Source organism: Oenanthe melanoleuca, chromosome 26 (genome assembly GCF_029582105.1).
Source record: "Oenanthe melanoleuca isolate GR-GAL-2019-014 chromosome 26, OMel1.0, whole genome shotgun sequence".
In the NCBI taxonomy this organism is placed as follows: Eukaryota; Metazoa; Chordata; class Aves; order Passeriformes; family Muscicapidae; genus Oenanthe; species Oenanthe melanoleuca.
Genome location: NC_079359.1, coordinates 3658815 through 3683717, shown reverse-complemented (window position 1 = coordinate 3683717; position 24903 = coordinate 3658815). Strand labels below are relative to the sequence as shown.

The following is a 24903-nucleotide window of genomic DNA, read 5'->3' as shown; positions in this document are numbered from 1 at the left end:
AAAGTAGTAAAGAGCCTATTTAAGTCCTGCTTAAGGACTTAAGGGATGGCAGGAACTGATTGGTGCTATCCCAGTTTAAGAAGTGGAGGGACTCCCATGGATTGCATGGGTTTCTGTTCATCACTAAGGGATCCTGATGTACTTTCATGTGTGTGTTCTGCTTTCCCTAAGAAGTTGTTCCTGGTCAGGTTGTAGAGCTGGGGAGGGACCCTGGTGCGTCAGGGATGAGTCAGGAGCAGGAATTCTGCTCCAGGAGCAAAGGGGCAGCTCTGTGTTGCAAAGTGAGGAATTTTCCCTACACCTGTTCTCACAGCTGCTCGCTCCAGAGAGATTCCTGCTGTCCCTTCAGAAAACATTGGCTGAGGAATTGGAACTCCAGGCTCATGTGCTGAGGAGCAGAACCTCAAATCTCACAGCTTTTAGAATTATTGGTTGGTTGAAAGTTGTTTGTGTATTCCAACACTTTCATAGAAGGGTCTTTCTAAGGTTCCTGTAGGCAGTAATTCATCAATCCAATGGATTTCACAGCGTTTTTTACAGCATGACTTTTCACAAACTTTCCTCCTGTTCTGAGCACACTGTGCAGCACAGCTGCCCATCAATCCCTGCCCAAGGCTTTCTGTGTCAGCTTTCCTCCCTTTCTCCTGCCCCTCTCTGCCAGGATCCCATGCTGGTGGCCCCCCCAGGGCACAGGGCACCAGGATTCTGCCAGCCCAGGGCTTGCAGTGGTGCTCCCAGCACTGCTTTGCTGCTGCCTCTAGTCAAACCCCTTCCTTTCACATCCCACTTCACCTGTAACTTCATTCTCTTCTTAAAATGATTTGTTTTATACCTGCCTGTTCTGGAGGCCTCTTACCATGGCTGGTAGTGTCCTTACACATCACATCCCATGCAGAAGTTTTCTCTATTGCAAATACAGCAAACAGCCTGCAAACTTATTGCATCCATTTGGAATTCTTTACCTTGCACCAAAATTAACATTTTCCCGACTCTGCAGCAGAAATAATCTGCACTGCTCTTGTTCTATCCACCCTGACATGACAGATCTGCACTTGTTTGTGCAGCCTGTCCAGGAGCTGGTGTTCAGGAGGGATCACACCATCCTCATCTGCCTTCAGCACAGAGTCTGTGTGCTCTGAGCTGTGGGTGAGTGCCAGCCCCAGTGTGCCAGCCCCAGGGCTGCTGTCTCTGCTCTGCATGGCTGGGCCCATTTCTATGTCTAGACAGCACTGAGGACACAGTTTGGAAATATTGTACAAATATTTCCCAGTTACTGGCTGTAAAGCTGCTCCAGCAAGGGGGAAAAATCTGTTTGCATCAATTGTTAACTAACACAGTTAGAGAGGGACGATGCCTCCCCATCAGTGTCTGGATGTTTATCTAATTACCTGCACTGATGCTTTGTCCATTTTAGCCTGAGCCTCACGTGGAGCAGATTTGCTCTGTGCTGCCTGCCCAGAGCCGGCCCCAGGAAGGCAGGCAGGGGAAGGTGGGGCTGTGTGAAGGTGAGCAGATGGCAGCAGGCAGGAGCTGTGGCAGGAGCAGGGCAGAGCAGCCCTGGCTCCTGCTGGAGTGTCCCTGTGCAGGCAGCACAGCCCCAGCAGCCAAATGCCAAATTTGCTGGAGTCCAACTGGCCTTATTTGTCATCTTCATGAGGAGTGTCCGGCTTCTCAGGCAGTTTGTTGCCTCCTGGATAAATCTATTAACTCCTGGCTGGGTCAGCTTGGCTTGTGGAGTGTCCTGCTGAAGCTCAGGTTGGAGGAAGCACTGCCAAAGCTGGAGCCAGGCTGCTCCTGCACAGCTCAGCCCAGGGGCAGTTTGGTCTTTTCTGCTGTTTCATGCGTGGATGAGGAGCAGCATCCTCAGGGAATGTGTGGAGCCAGGTATCACCAGCCTTGAACTGCATCCAAGAGTGGAAAAAACCCGTGAATATAAAAGTACTGCTAAATAGTTTATGTAAGAGTAAGTTTTTGTGTGGTGATTCAATTCTTTTTAAACCATTCTGGACTGAGTGGGTGAAGGGGCTGCTGTGGATGGAGTGGATGCCCCTCTAGTCCTGGTTATGTAAGAGCTGAATGTGCTCTCAGAGCACCGAGCTGCAGCGTTCCTCCCGAGTACACCCAGCAAAGGAGGATTGCAGGCTCTGCTGCCTGCAGCCAAACCCAGCACAGAAATGAGCAGTTTGGCTGGGGAAGGTTTTGGTGCTGCTGCATCAGGGGGGTGTGAGGGGGAGCTGTGCCTGCAGCTGGGCCCGTGGTGCTGCCAGGAACAGAGCTGATCTCCTGGCTGGGGATGGAGCGAGGGTGCTGCAGCATCCTTTGTTGTGCCTGGCTCCTCTCCCCCAGAGCTCCCTCCATCTCATCACTCGCTTCCCTGCCAGGCCTCAGCTGCCCTGCAGGGATCCTGGGACTGTCACTGTGCTGTGGGGACAGCATTCACCACAGGGGATGGCCCCTGAGAGGATGGACTCGTCCCTTGTGTGCCCTGCAGGGGCAGTGAGGGCTCTTGGGTGGAGCTGAGAGGGTTTGTGGCGCAGCTGTACTGAAGGGCCAAGCCCTTGGCTGTGGAGCAGGGGAGTCAGGACCCCCCAGCACCGTGGGGACAGTGATCTGTCCCCTCTGCCCATCCCCTCTGCCCTTGGGAGTGATGCTGCAGCAGGCTCTGGGGGTTTTGGGAAGCAGGGTGCTGGAGTGATGCTGTGCAGCCCCAGGGGCTGGGCTGCAGGGTCCTCAGCATGTTCTGTGCTCCTGTGGCTCCCCAGAGCTGCTCTGAGCCCCCTGGGCTGGGTCCTGCTCCCTGTGGGCTCACAGAGCCTGGGTGGGACAGGGGCTGCCAGCCCATCCCAGGAGATTGTGGGGAAAAGGGGAAGCTTGAAATGATCCTGCAGAGCTGAGTGTCACTAAAGAGAGTAGGTTTTGATGGGATATTAGGAAGGAATTCTCCCCTGGGAGGGTGGGGAGGCCCTGGCACAGGGCGCCCAGAGCAGCTGTGGCTGCCCCTGGATCCCTGGAAGTGTCCAAGGCCAGGCTGGACAGGGCTGGGAGCAGCTGGGACAGTGGAAGGTGTCCCTGCCATGGCAGGGGTGGAGCTGGATCATCTTCAAGCTCCTTCCCACCCAAACCAGTCTGGGATTCCATGATTCTGTGTCTGGAGCTGACATCTCATGATCTTGATTCAAAGGATGGTGCCTGGGTACAGGAAGGAATTTAACCTGGGATCAAAGCACATCCAGGAGAAAACCTCTGGGTTTGATTTCTTCCTTCAGCACTTCTGTGCTGTGACTCTCTTTAAACAGCCTAAGTTGTTTTTTCTTGCCTTAGTGATCCATTTGTCCAGAGCTCTGCTGCCCAGTGGAAGCAGGGCAGGAGGCAGTGGGTGATGTGCAGAGGGCTCAGGCTGTGCCCTGTTCAAACTGCAGGGTGAGAACCCTCCTCAAACCTTCCCTCATGCCCTGATCCACCCCAGGAAAACACTCCTGTGCTCTCCTGCTGCAGGAGAGAGCTGGAGTGAAAGGAGGGAGCAGGACAGCAGGGGAGGGAGGACACTGAGTCAGACACTTCTGATAATCCCCAGCACACGGTGGCAGCTCTGCCCTGTTCCAGCCCCCAGTAATTCAGAGCACATTTACTGCCCTGCCCCTTGTGTGAACTGCTCTTTTTGAAGGTCCTGGTGCAGGCAGTACAGCTTGTACAGCGCTGAACATCCTCCTGGCACTTAGCAAAGACTATTGAAATGTTAAACCAAGCACAGAAGTGTTCTTGCTGCGGGCAGAAAAAGGGGGGAATTTCTGGGCAGTAAAGGATTTTTCATCGAGGGAACTTTGGTGCTGAGAGATCATTTTTTTATTGAGAAATTGCTTCTGGAGTATTTTCTGGGAAAAAAATGATCCCCTGATAGATTAGCTTGATTAATGGGAGAGCTGATGACACCCCCATTCATGGTTATGGGATGCTTTCAAGCACTACCTGTGAAATACAGGCATGTCTTGAATTTACTCACCAGGGGTAATAACACACTTTTCTGAATTGCCATTCAAGTGTATTTTAAGTCAATACAACAGTAAACATGCTCCAAGCCACCCAGGCAAAGCTAATATTAACCACTGAAGCTTGAGTTTCCAGAGGCCTGGCATGTGAGGAGCAGCTCCTTGGGGCAAATATCCTTTTTATCACAGAGTAATGCACTTGCAAAATGGATCTTGCCTTTCCTCCCAGGAAAGAGCCAGCCAGAGCTACGTGCAGCAGATTTGCTCTTTAGCCCAAGTGAACCAGGCTCAGATCCTGGAGGGATCAGGTTCAAGCCTTGCTGCCAGAGGAAGCTTTGCAAAACTGTATTGAAATAATGTTGGAACCGACCGAGCAAATCGAGGAAAAATCGGATTAAATCGCCTGTCTACAGACATGTGTCTGTGCTGGCGTGTTGTGTGCGGATCCGTGGCTCTCCAGCTGCCTGTGGCTGTGCTCTGTGATGTCCTGCTGAATCAAATGCCCCTCTGGAGCTGAGTGTGCGTGTTCGGAGCCTCTCTGCATAGGCGCAGCTTCGCAGGCTGCTGCCGCCGCTCGGTGCATCCCCGAGGCAGAGCAGGGGGGCTGCTGCTGTTCGGGGCTGCAGCTGCAGCAGCCTCATGCACAGCCAGGGAGCCGAGCAGCATCATCCCCAACTCCATAGAAACAGCAGCGGGAGCCGCTGATTGATGCTGGAGCAGCGACCGCGCCGCGGAGCCGCCGCCGCTCGGGTGAGTCCGCATCGCTGAAGTTACTTTGGTAATTCTTTGCTCCTTTTTTTTCCATGATGTGAAGCATATTTTAATAATTTTGCTGTGAATAATAAATTTGCTTTGAATGCCTTTGCTGTTGAGACATCTTCCCCAGCTCGCAGCGCTCTCAGTGTTGCACCGAGACTCAGCTTTGAGCCGGTTCCGAGCAGGGCACAGCCCGGCTCCGACCTTCCCCGGGCTCTGTGGGATGGCTCCGGCCGGTGTTTGCTGTTTCTGCCTCTGCAGGTGTTTGTTTCTTGCCATCCTGGCTGTGCTGGAGTTGCTGCACTCGCTGTGTGCTCCTGGCAGCCGGATCGTCTCCCATGTGTGTGTTCATTGTGCAGGGATGAACCAGACCCACCACGGGGGCTCCTGCCTGAGCCAGTTGTTTTATTTAACCATAGCTTCAGATTTTCATAAGTAATTATATTTTCATATAATCTTCATTTTCAGATTTTCATTTTCACCCTACCCTTGATTTTCATGACTGTTTCTTCTCACTGCTCACATTTACAGGTGCAACCAAATGTTCTTTCTCAGGACCCCAGGTTTCCATCTCACCTTGGTCAGGCAGCTTTTCCTACCTTTAATAATTGCTGTTTCTCTTTCAAAGATGACAATCTGTATTTCCCCTTCCCATCTGCATGTTGGAAAATCAGGGATCTTGTCTGAGAGTGTTTCCATCCAGCGACTCCTCGACAGAGCGATCGCTCTGGCAGTTGTTGGGGAGAGATTCAATTAAGTCCCTCTGCCGTGTATTGTCTTTAATTATGTTTGTACCTTGCAAAATGGCATCCTGGAGGGTCAGGGAGGGGATTTTTGGAGTGGTTGTCTATTAATTGTACATTTTCCCTGCCTAGGGGTAAAAAGAAAGTTGTTCTGCGGGGAGCCCTGGGCGGGGGAGCCACAGCTGCTGGCTGAGGGTGTCTCTGTGTTTAGTTCAGTTTGTTGTGCTGTAGCAGGTTCATGTTTGACAACATCACAGCAAACTGTGCAGTGAAGCCTGAAGGCAGCACGCCAGGAGCTCCCTTCACACCAGCCCTCTCCAAACCTTCCTTAAGGCACACAGCCCTGGACTGTTTGGAATAATAATTACCCAGCAATTCTAGCCCCTGGTGTTGTAATAATCTGATTTTCTGTGCTAAGAAATGAATACAGTTGTGTGGCACAGTGTGAGCTGACACCTCCTCAGTTTCTCTCTCCAGATGCAGCACTTCTCCTCCTGGCTGCTGGTGAGCATTCACTCAGAGTTGTTTGATCCCAGCTCTGAATCTGGGCTCTGGTCAAAATGCTCATGCTGAAAGAATGGTGAGCTGCAGGGTATGGAGGGGTGGGAGCTGATGGAAAAGGGCATCTCAGAATGCATGGAATCAATTGTGGGATGAGGCAGCCCAGGCTGCACACTGCACTGCTGCCCAGCACTGCACTGGAGGGGTTAAAGATCCTGATTGCTCCCAGCTCATGGAAGCAGCAGCAGCTGATGGCAGGAGCAGAGCCAGGGGGAGGGAGCTCCCTCCTCTCTCAGGGCAGCTTGAACAAAGAAATGCTCTGTTCCAAACCTCTGTTCCAAACCTCTGTTCCAAACCTGTTCCAAACCTCTGCATTTCCATCAGTCCTCCCTGGCTGCTCCATCTGAGCCCCCTCTGGATCTGCCAGGGCTGCTCTGCCCCTCGTGTTTGAGTGTGACAAGTTGAGAGGCACAGAGGAAGGAGGACTGGTGTGGGTCTGAGTGGCTGTTTTGGGTCCAGGCTGGGTCTCAGTGGCCTTTGCAGCACCTGGAGCCAGGGCAGTTCTGGGAGAATCCTGCACCTCCAGTTTTGGGTTTCCCGTGGGGCAGGTCCAGGCAATAAACTCGTCCAGAACATCTCAGGAGCTCAAGGAGCTGGTGCTGGAGGGGCTCATGCCCTGGGCAGGGAAAGCTTCTGGGGAGCTTGTCCCATGTTTGGGATCTTCTGCCCACCCTGGCTGAGGTTTTTGGGGTCCCCAGGCTTGTCCTCTTGTGGAGCTGGATCCCAGGCTGGGAGATTCCCAGCACTGAGATGGGGAGAGACCCCAGCTCTGCTCCCTGCCAAGATTTACCCCGAGCCCTTTTCAAGGCAGCCTGGTTTTAGTGGGGTTTTGAGCCAAAATGGGATCTGAGAGGAGACCAGGGAAGCCTTTTCCCAGAGCTGGATCCCACTCTGGAAGAGAGGGGCAGCGAGGTGGCAGCTCCAGGGTGGAAAGTCTGGGCACAGAGGCACTGCTGAGCCCAGCCTCACTGGTGTCCCACAGCACACACAGATTTGATAAAGTTTTTAAAAGGAAATTTCAAGTTCCAGGGGTTTTGGCTGCTCAAGGAGAGAGAAGAGTGCAAAGCTCTCACTTGCTCCGTTTGCTTTGCAGCCTGAGACACAGCTGGATTTCTGCATCCCTGAAGTGTCTGGATTTCTGTGTTTTCCTCTCTGCCTGGCTCTGCCCAGCCCCAGAGGAGGCTCCCCTGGCTCTCAGGGCTCAGGTCTGGGCAGGGTCACAGCCCTGGGATGAGGATGCTCAGCAGGGATTTAACCCCAGCCCTGGTCACTGTGCGTGTTCAGGTTGTTTACAGATGTTGCTACAGCTTATTGTGGTAAAATGTCATGGGATTAACACAAAGCCTTGTGCCATAATTGCATTCACTGTGGCTTATAATAGTTCATTAGCTTGTCATCAGTTAGGCAGAAAGCAATGACAACTCTTCCTATCACATTTATAAAGCTCTAGAGAGCAGCTGATTAAGTCACAAAGTGACATAAATCACCAGGGAATGTTTCCTTTGGCTTGAAAATGTTTTTTTTTTTTTCTCTTTTTTTGTCACTTTTGATAACAGAAATGCTGTGTTTCTGACAGCACAAAGTTCCCCTTTGGGTTGCACACGCCAGCAGAAGTTTCAGTGACAAATCTCCAGCCTGGAGGGGAAGCCCAAACTGGTCAATAATGGCTGAAAACCAGCATTTTTTGTCTTCAGGAGCCTGTGATGGGTCTCCTGCAGCCCAGCCCCTTTACTGGGGCTCAGTTCTTGTCCCTGGTGTCTCTCAGCACTGTGTGAAGCCACAGGCACCAGTGGGATCTGTGGGTGGTGTGGCAGAGCAGAGCTTTGTCTGCAGGTCTGTCTGGGGAGAGGAATGGGCTGAGGGCTGTCCCTGGGCAGAGCTGAGGTCCAGGAGGGAATCTGGGATGCTGGATCTCAGATGTGGCATTGCAGCCCTGCAGAGATGCAGCTGCTCTGGGGTTTCAGAGGCTCCTCCTGCCCCGAGAGCCATGCACTGCTCCTCAGCTATTCAGGATTTTTGCCTTTTTTTTTGGGCAATTAACTCCTTCTCCATTCTATTTCAGTGGGAAAAGCACAAGCTCCAGGCTACCAAACTCTCATCTGACCTCACATCCCTTTCTTTGGTGTATTCTGCACTCCCATTTGGTTGGACTCCATGATCTTAGAGGCATTTTCAGCCTTAGTGATTCTCTGATTTGTGTTGATTTTTTTTTTTTTTTTTTTTTTTTGTTTTTTTTTTTTTTTTTGTTACATATTCACATAGAGATGTGAAGTGCCCCACAGTTGATTCTACACTTGAAAATCACCTTTGATGTGTCCCTCTGAATTACTCTGTTCAGATTTCCCTCTGATTTTTTAAACTCCCCCAGGACCTGGAGCAGGTCCCACTCCCATGTCTGAGAGCATTTCCTTGTTCCCTGGGTGAAAGAAGGACCAAACCATGAACTGAAGGACACCAGGTGACAAAGGGCTTGGCTGTGGCTTTTCTCTGTTTAATGCACTGGTTTAATCAGCCCTGTCAGAGCAGGAGGTGTGACAGTGCCCAGCCAGGGCAGCACTGGCATCACCCACACCCTGTGCAGCCTCAGCAGCAGCTTCAGCTGCAGCCTGGATGGATAAAAAAAACTCTCTTTGCTCCTTGCAGCCAGGGCACAATGCACTGACAGCTCAGGGCTGCCCCAGGAGCTCGTCCTCTCACAGCCCTGAGGTGCTGCAGGCTCCAGAATGACATGGGAAAGCCTCAGGGCTCTGGCTGGGGATGTTGGAATAAGATTTTATTCCATGTGCATTTATGATTTAAGCATTTTCTCCTTAATTATAACTTGGAGTTTATAAAATTGGGGAATTTGCAAGTATTTGCACTAACGAGCTGAGAGCTGCTATCCAGGACAGCAAATTCTCAGAGGAATCTCTGCTCTCTGTGACCACTGACAGCACCCAAGGGAGCAGCTGGAGCTGTGCCAGGGGGGTTTAAATTGGATTTTGGGAAAGGTTCTTCCCCCAGAGGTGCTGGCACTGCCCAGGCTCCCCAGGGAATGGGCACAGCCAGAGCTCCAGGAGAGTTTGGACAGTGCTCAGGGATGCTCAGGGTGGGATTTGGGGTGTCTGTGCAGGGGTAAGAGCTGAACTGGATGATCCTGGTGGGTTCCTTCCTGCTGAGGACATTCTGTGATTCTCAATTATGCAACAGTTAAAGGAGCAACACTTGGGGTGAAGTTGTCCACGTCTCCTGTTCCAGGTCATTTCCCAGCTACAAAACCACATCCCCAGAAGAGATGCAGCCAGCAGTGAGGAAAGCCCTGGCACTGCTCAGAGTTCTGCCTGGCTGGCAGGGATGAGTTTTCTGTTTGCTCTTGGGCCATGGATCAGCCACTGGAAACGCTGGATCCCTGTGAGGTCTCCATATGAAGGGCTGTCTCCATCCTCAACATGCAATAATGAGATGGTTTGAGTTTTATAGTCTTATATAATTACTCTCAAAATAGCTTCTGATTCATCCTCCCCTTTGAAGCTTATAGTTTGCATTCTGATAAGCTCTTGCATGGCAGGAACCCTGTGGTAGCAGCAAATTAATTTTTAAGAAGTTTTTTGCTGTCTAACTGAAACTTTGGCACAGGCAGTTGGAGCATTCCTGTCCTGACCTCCCCAGGATCCATTTCATGGCTGAGTGTGTGCAGGAGATGAGGAGGCTCTGCTGGGGCTCCTGGGGAGCCTGTGCTGCCAGGAGGAAGCTGCTGGGAGCTGATAGTGCAGGACTCAGTGCCCAAGGACTGGGGAAGCACAGGAACAGGAAAAATCTCATTTTAGCTTCCAGGGAGACTCTGGCTGGATGGGGCTTGGAGCAGGCTGGGATAGTGGAAGGTGTTCCTGCCCATGGCAGGAGGAGGAAGGAGATGAGCTTTAAAGTCCCTTCCAACCCAAACCATTCCATGATTCTCTGAATGTCTCCTCTCAGGTCTCCCTCCTGAGCATTCCCACCCCTCTGCTTTGAGAGGGGCCTTTGCCACTGAGCTCTGTGTGATGAGCTGAGTGTGAAAGTGCTCAACAAACTGTGAGAACCTGTTTCTAATTCACATTCTCTGTGCTGTCTTCTGTGGAATTACTTTTGGTTGGTATGGAATAACAAAACCAGAGCAGCTGGGACTGGCTCCCTTCCGCTGGAGATACCTGTCCTGGGGTGCTGGGAGTGTGCAGGGAGTGGGGGGGTCTTTCAGGGTCCTCCTGGATATTTCCTACCATTGTTCAGCCCTGACCAGCTAAGAGGAACAATCAGTGTTTTTTACTTTCATTACAAAGTGAAAAAAATTGGTTTATGAGCAGGGACGGGACCTGAGGCAATGGCTGGAGCTGGGTCAGGGGAGTTTAGGTTGGATTTTGGGAAAGGTTCTTCCCCCAGAGGTGCTGGGCATGCCCAGGTTCCCCAGGGAATGGGCACAGCCAGAGCTCCAGGAGGGTTTGGACAGTGCTCAGGGATGCACAGGGTGGGATTTGGGGTGTCTGTGCAGGGCCAGGGGTTGGACTGGATGATGCCCACAGTTCCCTTCCAGCTCAGGATATTCTATCATTCTGTGATTCTGCATTTCCTGGGTGGGCCATGGCTCCAGGTACCTCTGTGACTCAGTTTCCCTGTCCCCAAACTCTCGGGGGGCAGCACTGCCCTTTGGGGTGATGGTCTCTGTGCCCCTGAGGGAGCCTGACCAGAGCAGGTGCCCACAGTGACCCTTGCTGGGATCCCCCCTGGGCAGGACAACCTTTCAGAACCCTTTTTAGACCCTGTGGGGTCTCCAAAGCCGTGTTTGTGACCCTTGGTGACCGATGGCCTCGGGTGTGGGGGATGCTCTGCAGCCCTTCCCACCTCCCAGAATGAGAGAGCCAGAATTGGGTCCTGACCTGGCCCTGACACCTGCTGAGAAGCTGGTGGAGCATTTCCCTGCCAGGACCCAGCTCTGTGCTGTTTGAGCAGCAGCTCCTGCCTGGGAAGAGCCAATTGACGGCAGCCAGGCTTTGAAGTGACAGCTCCTAATGACTCCTCTAGCTCAGGAATATTTCAGGGCTCATTCCTGCAGCTCCTGCCTGCCTGGGGAGCACCACCAGCAAATCAAGAGCTCGATGGAGTTTCAAATGGCAGCCAGATGACAGCGAGGGGAAATGTGACAGCAAAGCCATCAGCAGTGGTGGCACAGCCCCTGCAAAGAGGGACAGAGAGGGGGCTGGCAGAGCTGCCCTGGCACTGCCCTGCCCTCTGCAGCCCCCACAGCCTGGGAGCTCTGGAAACACTGAGCTGCTGCAGGGACTGGGGCTCTGGGGGTGACAGGGACACTCTGGTCTGTGCCATTTGCTCTGCTGCCATTCCCAAGGCCATGGCAGCCTTGGAGAGGGATGAGGAGCTGGCTGGGGACTGCACTGCAGCTCACCTCTCACCTACACAGCATCCCAGGATTTATAAACCTTCCTTTCCAGAATCCCTGCTGCCCAGGGCTCTGCTGGCTGCTGGTGCTCTCAGGGTTTGCTCCATGCTGTGTCCCCAAAGAGGACATCCTCTCTTGTCTCTGTGGGGCTGCTGGATGCTGCTGTGGGGTTCTAATATTTGATTTCTGTGCCAGAAATCCAGTCCCTGTTCCTTCCTCCAAAGCTGAGCAGCTTTGCTAAATAAACATCTCCGTGGCTGGGGTTTAATGGAACCCTTGCTACTCTGCAGCTGCTCTGTGCTCCCCCTGCCCTCTCCACCACAGCTCCCTGTGCCCAATTTCCAGCCCTCAGCTAATCAGGCTCACACTGGTGATGCTCCTCCATCGACAGAAAATGAGATCAGCAATTGCTGGGTGCCTCACATGGTCTGTGGTGGCCCTAGAGCTCCTGCTCTGTGGTAATCCATCCCTTGAGTGCAAAGAAACACGACAACACATCCTCACACACACCCCTGCACGAGAAGAATATAGCAGAAAATGGGCAGAGGAGCCTGGAGGTACCTGCTGGGGTGGTGTGGGTGATGCCTGGGGTGGCACTGGGGAGGCAAACACACCCTGAGGTGTGAGAGGTGATCACCATCACCCCTGCTCGGGGCTCTGCACCTCCTGGAGCTGCCCCTGTGGGAGGATGCTCCCTGCTCCAGCCTGTCCTGGTTTGGAGGAAAGGTGTCTGCCAATAAAGGCAGGAGCCTTTTTTTGAAATGGAGAATGTAAGCCCCCTCCCTCCAAATTATTATTATCATTTTGAAATTAAGGGGCTCTCAGGCAAAGATAGGGGAATTAGGGATAACAGTTCTTTACTAGGAAAATTAAAATAGAAATACAGTATTACAAAGAGCAATCCCAACCCTGACAGAGTCAGAATCCAAGCTGACACCCGTCAGTCAGTCAGGGTGTTGGCACAGTCCCATTCAATGGTGGCTGCATCCTCCTGCAGGGGCAGATGTGGTTCAGCTGGAGCAGTGCTCCTGGAGAAGGTGCAGTTTCCTCTGAAGCTGCAGGGATGATGTGCAAAGGTCTGGTTTTCCTCTGGGATCCAGTGGCAAAGGCTGCTCTGGTGTTCCAAATCTCAGTTTCTATCTGGGTAGGAAAGGCTTGGCTCCTCCCCTGGCTGGAGCATCTCCCAGTGGGATGATGGAATTTTATCAGTCATGCCCTGGGACTCAGTGGCCATGAACAGGAGATATCTCCTGGAGGGAGGATGGGCTGTGGGAAGATAAAGATGATTGCCCAGCTGGTTTAAAGATGGCCCATGAGCAGATAATGTGTGCCAGGAGATCAGGGTCACTGCCCCACCCGGCTGCAGCAGATGGGGACAGAATCCACATTTCTGGCCACATCAACCCAACACACAGCCAGGAGCTGCTTCTACAGCTGAAGGGACCCCAGCAGGGAGCAAAGCAGCCCAAGCTCTCCTTGGTGCTCAGATTTTCCATGGAGAGTTTAGCAGGAAGAACCTGAGGGAGGTGAGCTGGGCTCTTGGCAGGGTTGGGCTGGTGGCTGTGTCTGGCAGAAGGTCGGGTCAGAGTGTCCCCACTGCCTTGGTGAGGGAATCCAGGGCCTGAGGAAATGTCTGTGCTCTCTCAGGTGACAGGGGGTGAGAGGAATGAGGGATTTGTCTTCACAAACGAGCTGTGGGTCTGCTGGTAGATAAAACCAGCACTGAGAGATAAAAGAAACAATGGGATGGATTCCACTGATTGATGAATGGAAAAAGGATGTTTGCCTTTACAAACAAACTGTATGTTTGCTGATAAATGAAATTGGATATTGAAAGATGAAAGGAGCAATGGGGAAAAACCATGAGTTCTGTAAGAATTACAAATTAAAAGGGAGGGTTGTACATTAGAGGGGAATCTCAGGTATCAGGTGTTCTGGGAAGTCTCTCAAGTACCTCAGCCCATGGGGAAAGAGAGAGGGAAATGTGGATGGGAAATTGGGATAAAAAGGGAGGCTGTGTCCTCCAAAAATCTGGCAGATTCCAGGGGAATGGCCCATGGCCTCTCCCTTTATTTGAATAAAGCAAAAGGACTCCTCTGCCTCCTTTTTGGACACAAACCTCTGGTGTTTGTGGGTTAATTTTCCTGACAGGGGGAAGGGCACAGCCAGGTCCTGGGGGCATCACCCTGGTCCCACATTGCACCTCACTGAGAATTTCCAGCCTCTGGAACTTCCACTCGTGCCACTCCAGCTCATTCAATGCAACAGGTGCTGGAATGATTAATGGCTGCTGGGCTGCTGAGAGAGCCATCAAACATGTTGTGTTTTCTCTGTGGGGAGTGGGTGGAAGGAAAGCTAAATTACATCTTCAGGATATTAAATATAACTCTGCACATTAAACTGGGAGTTATCCATGAATCTCTTTAATGACAGTGCAGAGCTACTTCACAGCAGTAAAAGTCAATGTTGCCACAATTAGAGCACTATTGTCTTGCAGTTAATAGACTGCTCTAATCATGACTTTGTCATATTATTAATCACTTTCGGGCTGGACTTTGCTAATTATCCCCTTTGGTAACTCAGTTTAGGCATTAGGAAGTCAGCAGGGACATCAAGCTGAAAGGCACTTGGACCACATCTCTTCATTAGCTCCCATCCAGGATGAAAAAAAAAGGAGAATTGTGCTGTGAGCCCATGGACCTTGAGGTGGGATAGGCTGCAGTAACCAGGGAATGTTTGTGTACCAATATTTAAGCCACAGTGACTTGTCTGAACAAGTCCAGGTCGTGCTCTGTATCATATGCACCAGCCAAAATACATTTTTTTCATATTTTGCTACCTCATTATTTTTCTACATATTTTGCTGTTTCTTCACACCCTTAACTATTTTTCTATATTTCTTAGTTTGAACCAATGTTTATAATGAGTACACAGAATAAGCCATTTTTAAGTGTTTTTTAAGACTTATTAAAACCCTTCAAAGCCACTAAAACCAAAATTTAAAAACCCCAAATAAAAGTAAGCAATAAAGTTCTAAACAGCCACCAGTCATCATACCTAAAAAACTTGTGCATGTAAACAACATTAAAAGCATCAATCAAAAAATATATAATCACATAGGCAATAGTCTTAAAATGTATAATTAAAGTAAAAAGTAAACAATAAATCAGCTTCTACATGATCATATTAATTTACTGTCCAAAAGTAAAAGGGGCATGTTTGCCCCTTCCTCAGTTTGCTTTTAGCTTTCCAGTTTTAAACTGCAAACCACAGTTTCTTTGTCCTGCCCTGGGCTGTTTGTCTTGGATTTAAAGGCAGTAGGAAGCAGTGACCTTGGAAATTCTGCAGTTTTGAGCTTTTTGGTGTTAGAAAAGCAGTAAGAACACAAACCTAGAAGTCAAAGTAGAAATAGGGTCAGTTTTGGGGGACATTGATAGAATCCAGTCTGGTTTGTGCTCTTGGTGTCCCCATCACTGTCAGCTTCAGGTCTTCTGTGATGTTTTGGCAACAAGTGGGTTATAAAATAAGTATACAATAAATATTTAAGCTCGATGGCTGTTCCTAAACGTATCAGCTCAAGCAGGTAAATCACAGAATCATGGAATTGAGGGGTTGGAATGAACCTTAAAGATCATCTGTCCCCAATCCCTGCCATGGGCAGGGACATCTCCCACTAGACCAGGTTTCTCCAGGTCTTGGCTTGGCTTTGAGCACTTGCAGGGTGGATCCTGCCAGTGTCCATGTCCATCCCTTCCCTGTTCCTCATTTCTCAGGGGGGAGCTCTTTTGGCTGCCAAAAACATTTTCCAGCTGAATTCCTCAGGGAAGCAGCGCTCGTTCCCAGGGGAGCCAGGCTGGGAATCAGCCATGTCAATTTGTGTTTGCAACCTCCTTCTTTTAAGCTTTATCTTTTCAATTACAAGTTGTAAAAAAGAGCTATTTTCCAGTTTCCCCTGTGTCTCCCGTGGGAGCAGCTCTGGGTTCAACAGGACAAGGGTGAGGAGTGGCTGGAGCTGCTCTGCCCTTGTGCCACAGCACTCACCTGAGAACCAAGGGGCAAATTACTGCCAATTTTTAAGAGGGCAACAGAATCAAAGCATGTTCTTGTGGTTTTCCCTGTGGGACATTGCTCAGAGTGATGATGTGACTCTCCCTGGTGAGCAGTTGGGATCTGAGCATCAGACAGGATTCTTCAATCTGCCTTCAGATTCAAACCTTTGCTCGCTGCTGGATGCAGACACATCCCTCTTTTCCCTCTTTTCCCTCTTTTCCCCACACTTTGGATCCAAACCTTGAAAAATTGAGGATAATATCAACCAAGGAGCTCATTCTTCCCCTGGGCTGAGCTGTTCTTTTGGGAGAACTGGCCTTACCTCCACCAAAAACACCAGGCATTTTCTGTTAAGTGAGGAATTACCTTGTTTTTACAGTTTCTTGTAAGTTAAAGGACATTTAAAGCATAGCATTTTCAATATCAGGTATTTTTAAGAAAGTAACTGGTATTTTCAAATTCATAAGAGAAAGCTCATTAAATCAATGAAGGTCAACTCTGTCCAATTGATATTTAATAAGTCACAAAAAATGTCTTGGAGAATTCAATGTCATCTTCAAACAACCCAATATTCTAAGCAGGCAGATGCTTAAAAACTGTCTGTAAAATCCTGATCCTTTCCAGCCCTGCTTTGTGTCAGCTGTCAGAGGAAGGAGTAGGAGGTCATGCATAAAAGTATCTGTGAATCCTGTCAGGTACATTATGAATGCCAGCCCTGCAAGGAGTGAGAGGAACCAGGATCTTTCTCAAGCTGGCAACAGGTTTTCTGAAAGGATAATTGATTATTTCTGATGGTTTCCATAAATGAGCCTGGTGTGCTGGCAGAGACATGCAGCCTATAAAACTCCTTGGAATGGGTGGAAATATATTTTAAAGATCTTCTCTGTCACGCAGCAATTCCCAGCAGTGAGAGATTCTGCATTGCAATGATTTCCTTTGTACCAACACAGACATACTTGCAAAAAGTCCAGGTTCTTGAGTTTTGTTATGAATGTTTGACACTGAGTTTCCTGGGCACAATTCCAAGATTTAACTCAAAGGATAGGGAAGTGGAACCTCTGTGCTCTTGGCTTTGGTGAAAATACATTTAGGCAAATCTCTGAGGAAGCTCTGCTGCTGCCTGGTACAACCTTATTTATTATTGAGTGAGATGGGAGCTGTTTATTCACCCCAGCAGTGATCAGGAGCTACAACAGAAAATAAATGACCTGTACAGGAGGCTGGGAAGGGAAAGAGAAGTTGCAAAAACCTCTGGGTGATGTTTATCCTTCCCTTCCCATCCCTTCCAGCCCTTCCCTTTGCAGCCTGGGACTTCTGCCTGGGGCTCCTGCTGGATTTGCTGGGCTCAGTAATTTTGTGGAAAAACAAAATCCTCAGGGATATCAGGAACAGCAGATGGCTTCCCAGGCTGGCTTGTTGGGGTGTGGATGTCACATTTTGTGTCTGATGCTGCCTGGAGATTTCACTTACAGCAGTTTATGTGAGAATCCCAAGTTTGCAGTGGCTGCTGCGTTCCCAGAGAGATCTGAGCAAAATTTGGTGATACAAAACACTTTGCTGTCTTGGTTCACCAATGTTGGTTGGGGGTTTGTTGTTTTGTTGTAATTGTGGGGCTTTTTTTCCATAATTTTAAATTCAGCTATTTATTCAAGATTAAAAACCTAGTCTTTCCTTATATTTCACAGATTTTTCTCAGCCTTAACATCAAGCATGGTTAGATGGAGGGTCTGAACAACCTGGTCTAGTGGAAGGTGTCTCTATCCATGGCAGGGGGTGGAATGAGATGATTTCCAATTTTTTCCAGCCCAAACCATCCTGTGATTTTATGATTAAACTAAACTATGTGATCAGAGGGAACAGAAGGTGTTTTATGGCTCCTGTTTCAGGTAAAACACACCAGAAATCACATTTAGAGCAGCTGTGATGCAGCACAGAGGGGATTTCCCCAGCTCAGAAATCTCAGGGCACCCACCCCATTCCCTGGGGCTCAGGTGGGGAATTCAGATTCACACAAAACATTTAATGGTCCAAGAACAGACATAGATAGGATGGGTAAGAAGCAATGCTTGTTCCATATCAACTTTTGGGGGATTTGGTGGTTTTTTGTTTGTCTTTCTCTCCTGACTTGCACTTGGGTATTTTAAGGAGTGTGGCTACACTACAAATAACACAGCAGGCAATCAAGGAATTGTCCATGAGCTCAGAGCAACCCATGATGGAATTGTCCATAGTCCTGACACTGCAGACTTGCCTCCAGAACAAAACCTGCCTCCACCATTGGGGACTGGTATTCCTTGGAATCCTGAGCTCTCAGAGTTTTGGTCTGGATGGAAATCTGGGAATTAATACACTGTAGGAAGGGAAGCAAAAATAGCCAATGTTTTCTCTTTGTGCAGTGCTGTGAATCATTTCACAGCCTAGATGATGTATATACATATATATATATATATATATATATATATATATATATATATATATATGTATGTATGTATTTATATACACACACGTATATATATTCCATTTTTCCTGATTCATCAGCCACACATATGGAAGCTCTTTCCTCTCCAGAAAAAGACTGAAATACAGAAATACACCACACATGAGGTAAAAGCAGAGCATCAGAGCACACACACAGCTCCTGAGCTGTCCAGAGTGAGGAAAACTTTCTCTACAAACTCCTGCTATGTTTGGTTTCTCTGCATCAGCAGCTTGTGATTATTTTTCCCTTGATGTTGGTATTTACTTTTTTTTCCCTGTGGGCACATCTGGACGAGACGTGGGTGCTGATAGTACAATAACAATCCACCTCCAGGACCCTGGTAGATGGATTTTTTCATTATTGTGCCTGAGCAGCTGTGACATGAAGCACTTTCTGTGGTACAGCACCCGAGCTTGTTTCTCTCATGGAATTGTACAGACCTTCTTGATTTCAGACTCAGCAGTTTGCTAATGCCCAGAGCAAACCAAGGATGGTATTTTACAGCCAGTTTCAGCAGCAGGGTGGAAATTTTCACAGCTCTGCCCATATGGAGACACCCATTTTCTCCCCAGGTGTGCCCCAAGCCTTTCAGGGGGTGCTCACTTGGGCTTGGCTCTGGCTTGGAGGATTTGCCAAGAGCTCTCCATTAGCTGTGATTTAAGTCAGTTTGGACCATTTCTTCCTTTCACTTATGATCTTCTCACCATCTGTCTCTTCTTTTCTTCTTTCCCCTCCCTCCCTGTGGCTGTTCTCTCCCCCAGAGCTCTCCATCAGCCTCCTTGCAGTGATAGCTGTGCTGTGTGGCCTGGCGCTGGTGGCAGTGTTCGTGTTCCTCTTTTGGAAGCTGTGCTGGGTTCCCTGGAGGAACAAAGCCCTTTCCTCGCAGCTGGCCGTGCTGCACAGCGAGCCAGGGGACACGGACAGCATGGCAGACAAGCTCAAGGACACGGGGGCCATCAGCTTCCTGGAGGCAGCTGTGAAGATCAGCCACACGTCCCCAGACATCCCTGCCGAGGTGCAGATGTCCATGAGGGATCACATCATGCGGCGCACCCGGATCCAGAGACAAACCACAGAGCCAGCATCTTCCACCAGGTGAGGGCTGGGAGGGGCTGGGAGGGGCTGGGAGGGGCTGGGATGGGATGGGATCAATGGGATGGGATCAGTGGGATGGGATGGGATGCTCAGCCTGGAGGAGCCTGAGGTTGGAGTTCATCAGGGGCTTCAGCTCCTCCTGAGTGGCAGCTCTGATCTCTGCTCCCTGTGACAGGGACAGGACCCAGGGAAGGGCTGGAGCTGTGCCAGGGGTGTTTAGGTTGGGTATCAGGAAAGGTTCTTCCCCCAGAGGTGCTGGCACTGCCCAGGTTCCCCAGGGAATGGCACAGCCCCGAGGTGCCAGAGCTCCAGGAGAGTTTGGACAGTGCTCAGGGATGCTCAGGGTGGGATTTGGGGGTGTCTGTGCAGGGCTGAAAGCTGGATGTGATGATCCTGGTGGGTCCCAGCTCAGGATATTCCATGATTCTCCTGGATGGGGATAAGGTGCTCAGCAGGAATGGGGTGCCCAGCAGGAATGGGGTGTTCAGCAGGAATGGGGTGCTCAGTGGGAATGGGGTTTTCAGTGGGAATGGGGTGCCCAGCAGGGACACTGCTCTGTGAGCAGCTGGAGAGGTGGGAGGATTGTTGGATGGAGCCAGAGGTTCAGATACCATCAGGGAGACTAAAGAGAGCACCCACACACCAGATTAGTGTCCAAATCTTGGCCATTAACCAGTGAGTAAGACTGGCTCACTGTGGCCCTTTGAAAAAATCAAGGATTCGAGCCCTATTACTGCAACTTGACCCCATTGTGTCAAGTCACCCTCATGCTTTGGCCACTTTAATTTTGTTCCAACATGAGAGGCAGGCTGAAGTATCAATGATGTGCCCTGTCAGACAGAATTAGACCTTTTGGCTCTCTCTCAGTGTTGTGGCTCCTGGCAGAAACAATCAGATCAGCACAATTGATGGATCACTCGCTGCACAAGCCCAGACCCAGCTGTGCTCAGAGCCTGTGCTCAGATGGGGACAGAGACATCAGCATCATCCTCAGGAGGCCAGGGAAAGGCTGTGTGAACCTTGGGACACCTCTCAGCTTGGCTGCTGAGGAGAGATTTCGATTAGATGGTAGGAAGGGGTTCTTTACTCAGAGTGGGGCACAGGGTGCCCAGAGAATCTGTGGCTGCCCCATCCCTGGAAGTGTCCAAAATCAGGTTGGAGCAACCTGAGCTGGTGGAAGGTGGCCCTGGCCATGGCAGGGGGTGGAATGAGGTGAACTTTGAGGCTCCTTTCCAACACAAACCATTCTGTGAAATGCAGCATCTCTCCTTGACACAGAGGGCGGTGAGACAAGGACAGGAAAGAGGATCACAGGGTCCTGGCTGTGCCCCAGCACTTCTGTTTGCCTGGCTGGCCGTGCCTGAGATGTGCACAGGAGTGTGACAGGGAGATCAGGCACTGCTCAGAAAATTGGCTGCACTTTTGCAGGATTAGTGAGGCACTGATGGCAGCCCCTGTTTGAAGATGCTGGGTTAGATCAGCACGGTGCCACCCGCATTTGTGAGCCACACTCTTATTTATCCACGCTGCTTTTTGGGCAGCTGATTCCCTCTCTGCATGCACACACTCCCTCTGCTTTTATTATACCTTTCCAACAGAGGAGAAAAATCCCTCAGCCAGTCTGAATTAGGACAAACAAAGTGGGACTTGGCTGTACGTGGGCAGGTTTCAAACCCACTTTCTCCTTGGCAGGCTCCTCTGATTCACAGCCCAGCCTAACTCTGTCCAAAATACCTCTGAGGAACCTGCCAAGGTGTCTAAGCACCACTGAGGGCTGTAGAGTTCTTAGTTTGGTTAAATAACTCTGTAAACTGCTCTTGTAAACACCAGATAATCTGAAATAATGCCCTCAGTCCACAGAAAGCTTTTATGCTTTGTTCAGATAAAGCTTTGCTTACATACAGCTTGTGCAGGAGGAGAGCTCAAGGCAAGAGATGCTTCCTGATGAGGCTGTGCCTCCCTCCCTGTCAACAATTATCTATCAGTTTCTGATGAGTCTGTTGGAAAAGTCTGGAAGCAGCAATACCCAGCAAAGCCAGGCTGGACAGGGCTTGAGGCTTGATCCAGGGGAAGGTGTCCCTGCCTGTGGCAGGGATGCAATGAGAGGAGCTTTAAAACCCTCTGAGCCCAAACCATGCTGTGGTTCTGTGAATAAAGCCTCACCTTCTCAGCTGGTCGTGGTTCTCTCACCAGAAAAAAAAAAAAAAAAAAAAAAAAAAAAAAAAAAAAAAAAAAAAAAAAAAAAAAAAGTGGTTTTTTTTTTTTCCTGAGAGAACTTAGTGCCAGTATTTTGGAAGGACTGAGGGTGGGGAAAGTCTCCACACAGTGCTGTCTGTCTGTCTGTCTGTCTGTAAATTGGGTAAGGAGTTGTTGGGGCCCATCTGCTCAGCTGTGGCTGTGACTCGTGCCACAGGTGAGAAAACACAGCTTGTGGCAAATACTCAGGAATTTAAGAAATGTGCAGGATTGGCTCCTTGGAGGTTTTTGGAGGTGTTCCTCTCTGTTCAGCTCCATACCACACATGGTTGCCATGCAGAGGTGAGGAGCACTGATGGAGCTCCTTCTGTGCTCTCTCACTTTCTGAGTCCAGGGGTGAAAAAGGCACATCAGCCTCCAAAGCAAAGCCACAGACATTAAAGTCCAAGCTAAGTTTTAGTATAAAGTCCCAGGCAGAATGTTCCTGTCAGGGTCCCAGGAAGCTGATGTTGCTGCAGCTCCTAAATTCTTCTTGGGTGTTGATGATGGCAAGAGACCAAAGCAAAGCAAATGGCAAAAGCCATGGCAAAAAGCCCCAGCTCTCCCCAGTGCATGCTCTTGTATAGAATCTTCCCAACAAGCTGGCACAAACTCAGACCACCACTCCTTAACTATTAGAATTCCAGTTTCTTAGCACACCAGGTTATGTATAAACCACTCATAGGGACTATCTTGTTCTATCTGAAAAATGGAAGCAATATTTTTACTATAGCTCTGTTACTAAAACTACATTCCTGGAGCCTCCACTGGAAACACCAGTATGTTTTTGACCCTTAACTAGAACTTTGCTGCTTTGGCATCTGAAACCTTTCACTCACTAAAAGCACTAGAGCTCATACTAAAACTTTCTGACTCACTTACTTATCCTAAAACTTAAACTTACACCTCTGCTTTATGTTTGAGTGGCTTAACGCACTTCAACTCACCCAAAGGTTTTTATTTCAATCCAATTTCAAGAATTCAGAGACTCCTGACTCACTGAGTCCAGCAGTGCTTGGAGATGCACAGAGCTTGGAAACCCACAGAAGTGTTGGTTGTTGGGGAGGAAAATAGAAAAATCTTATGAGTGCCTAGCAAATAGTTCTGAAACAATAGATGAAATAGAGATGTTAGCATATTTTGATATAGAGACTGAAAACAGTCATGTGAAGGTCTGAGGCCTCTCCCTTTGTTTAGATGATGCCAAATGCCACAAATACCAAAGAACCAACAGACATCCTGTCCCAAGGCTGGCAGGAAAGGTCTGAATATAAGGGTTACATATAAGAAAGCCATAAAACATGGTAATTTAGTAGTTCCTATAGGTTGCATGCAAATATTAGGAAATTAGTATATTGTATTAGATTGTTGGAAGTTAGAATATTCATCATAGAAGAATACTTATTGTATTGTAAACAGGAAATTGCTCTCTTACCCTCTTTGCTCTTACCCTCTCTCTCTTACACCCTTCTCTTACTCTCCATGCTCTCCACTCTCTCTTACACCCACGCCCTTATAATAAACTACAAGCCTAAAGAACAGAAAATAGAGAGCTCCTGAGTCTGTCCAACCAGCAGTATAACCCCTGGTGTCTCCCTCCTGCAGGCACATCTCCTTCAAGAGGCACCTGCCCCGGCAGATGCACGTGTCCAGCATGGATCTGGGGCTGGAGGCGCCGGCCGTGGCCGAGCAGCCCACCAGCATCGGCCGCATCAAGCCCGAGCTCTACAAGCAGAAAACCGTGGACGCCGAGGACCCCAAGAAGGAGGCGGAGAAAACCTGCGGGAAAATCAACTTCACGCTCAAGTACGACTACGAGAACGAGACGCTGACCGTGCGGATCCTCAGGGCTTTTGACTTGCCGGCCAAGGACTTGTGCGGCAGCTCGGACCCCTACGTGAAGATCTACCTCCTGCCCGACCGCAAGCGCAAGTTCCAGACGCGGGTGCACAGGAAGACGCTGAACCCCACCTTCGATGAGTCCTTCCACTTCCCCGTGCCCCACGAGGAGCTGGCCAGCAGGAAGCTCCACCTGAGCGTCTTTGACTTTGACAGGTTCTCCAGGCACGACATGATCGGGGAGGTGATTCTGGAGAACCTGTTGGAGGACTCGGACCTGTCGCGGGAGACTTCCATCTGGAGGGACATCCAGTACGCCACCACCGTGAGTGTCACCCTGCTGGCCAGGGTGGGGGTCTAAATAAACCCTGCACTCTAGATGTTTTTGGGGGGCTGGATGCCTTCCAACCCCTGTGGTAGCTAAAAGTCCCGATAGCTCAAAACTTGGGTAGCAGAACCCAAAGCTAAGGATGAAGGCTTGAGGCTGCGCCGCAGCAATTCCGAAGATAACTTTATTTCTCCGAAGGGTGGTTGCTAGCAACAGTGTGATTACATTAACTAACAAAGAGTATTTATAGGTTTTTGGAGGATTGAACTTTTACCCAATAGAATTTACACATTTCAAAGTAACCAATTATCTTTAAATTCTAAGTAAGAAAAGAACCAATTATTGTAACACTTTAAGGACCAATAGAAATCCTAAAAGGTAACGGGAGCTTGGATAAGGAAAGGGGCCTCTGTCCTTAGGAATTCCTTTGTTTCAAGGGATAAGATTCCAGGGGCCTGTTTTGGGGCAGGTAGAATTTCCTACACTGCACTTATCCCTCACTTCAGTCCTTCCAGCTGATGGGTGCCTGGCCTCCTGTTAGCCCCAGGGACAGCTCTCTGCTACATGTGATGCCTTGGAGTGGGGATTCAGAACTGAGTTAAGAGAATAAAGTGGGGATTTATTAAAGGCCTTCAATAGATGCTCCTTGGGGAGTCAAAGCCTCCCAGTGAATATACCCAAGATGGATGGTGGCCACGAGTTATCTCAGATGGAAATAAGTTTGGTCTATTTGCATATCAGAAGTTAATTGTCCAATTATAGCTTCAGGTAATGAAGTAGTATTTCCCCAGTTTGTTTCTGCCCCAGATTCACTTTTGTTTTTACTTTTTGGGGCCTGGGGCTGTGGGTGTCCTGGGTTCTCAGGCCTGGAAGGATTATTTGGTCTGACAAAAACACGAAGAGGCCTTATTAACACTCTATATGGGGTTCAGAGTTATACTAATTATATTAGTTATACTCATGCAGTACAGGATCTGAAAAATAGAAAAGCTAAAAGCTCAAGGTATCACATGATCACAGTAAGGAAGAGCTCTGGGGGGCCAGTTCCAGCCCCTTGGTGCTGAGAGATGCTGGATGTGCTGCTGGCAGCTCCTCCAGAGCTGGATTTGGGTCTCTTAGCAGAATTCCCCCTGGAAGAGAAGCCAAGGCTCAGAGAGGAGAAGTCCCAGCCCCGTCCGTGTCACCCAGAGCTGGCAGGAGAAGCCAAGTGCCACAGTGATCACTGAGTGCAGAGCAGTGACATTAACCTCTCCATAATAGCTGTCTGCTCCTCCTCTGCCCTCCCAGGAGGATCTGGCTGCTCCTCAGGGCAAATGAACAATTGAGCTGCTCTGCAGCTGGACACCAAATCAGCCATTGTCACTGTCATCTCACATTGTTATTTCTGAGACTGAAGGATGAGACATCCCCACCCCTGTGGGGAA

At 49.5% G+C, this 24903-nt stretch overlaps 1 protein-coding gene across 1 annotated transcript in view; it reads left to right on the top strand.

Annotated features, from left to right (window-relative positions):
* SYT6 (synaptotagmin 6) overlaps positions 1 to 24903 on the top strand; it is a 38122-nt gene that overhangs the window by 763 nt on the left and 12456 nt on the right. The window contains exons 2-3 of the mRNA XM_056511310.1: positions 18744 to 19077; positions 22918 to 23476. Of these exons, the coding sequence (XP_056367285.1) occupies positions 18744 to 19077; positions 22918 to 23476 (893 nt within the window). The remainder of the gene's footprint in view (positions 1 to 18743; positions 19078 to 22917; positions 23477 to 24903) is intronic.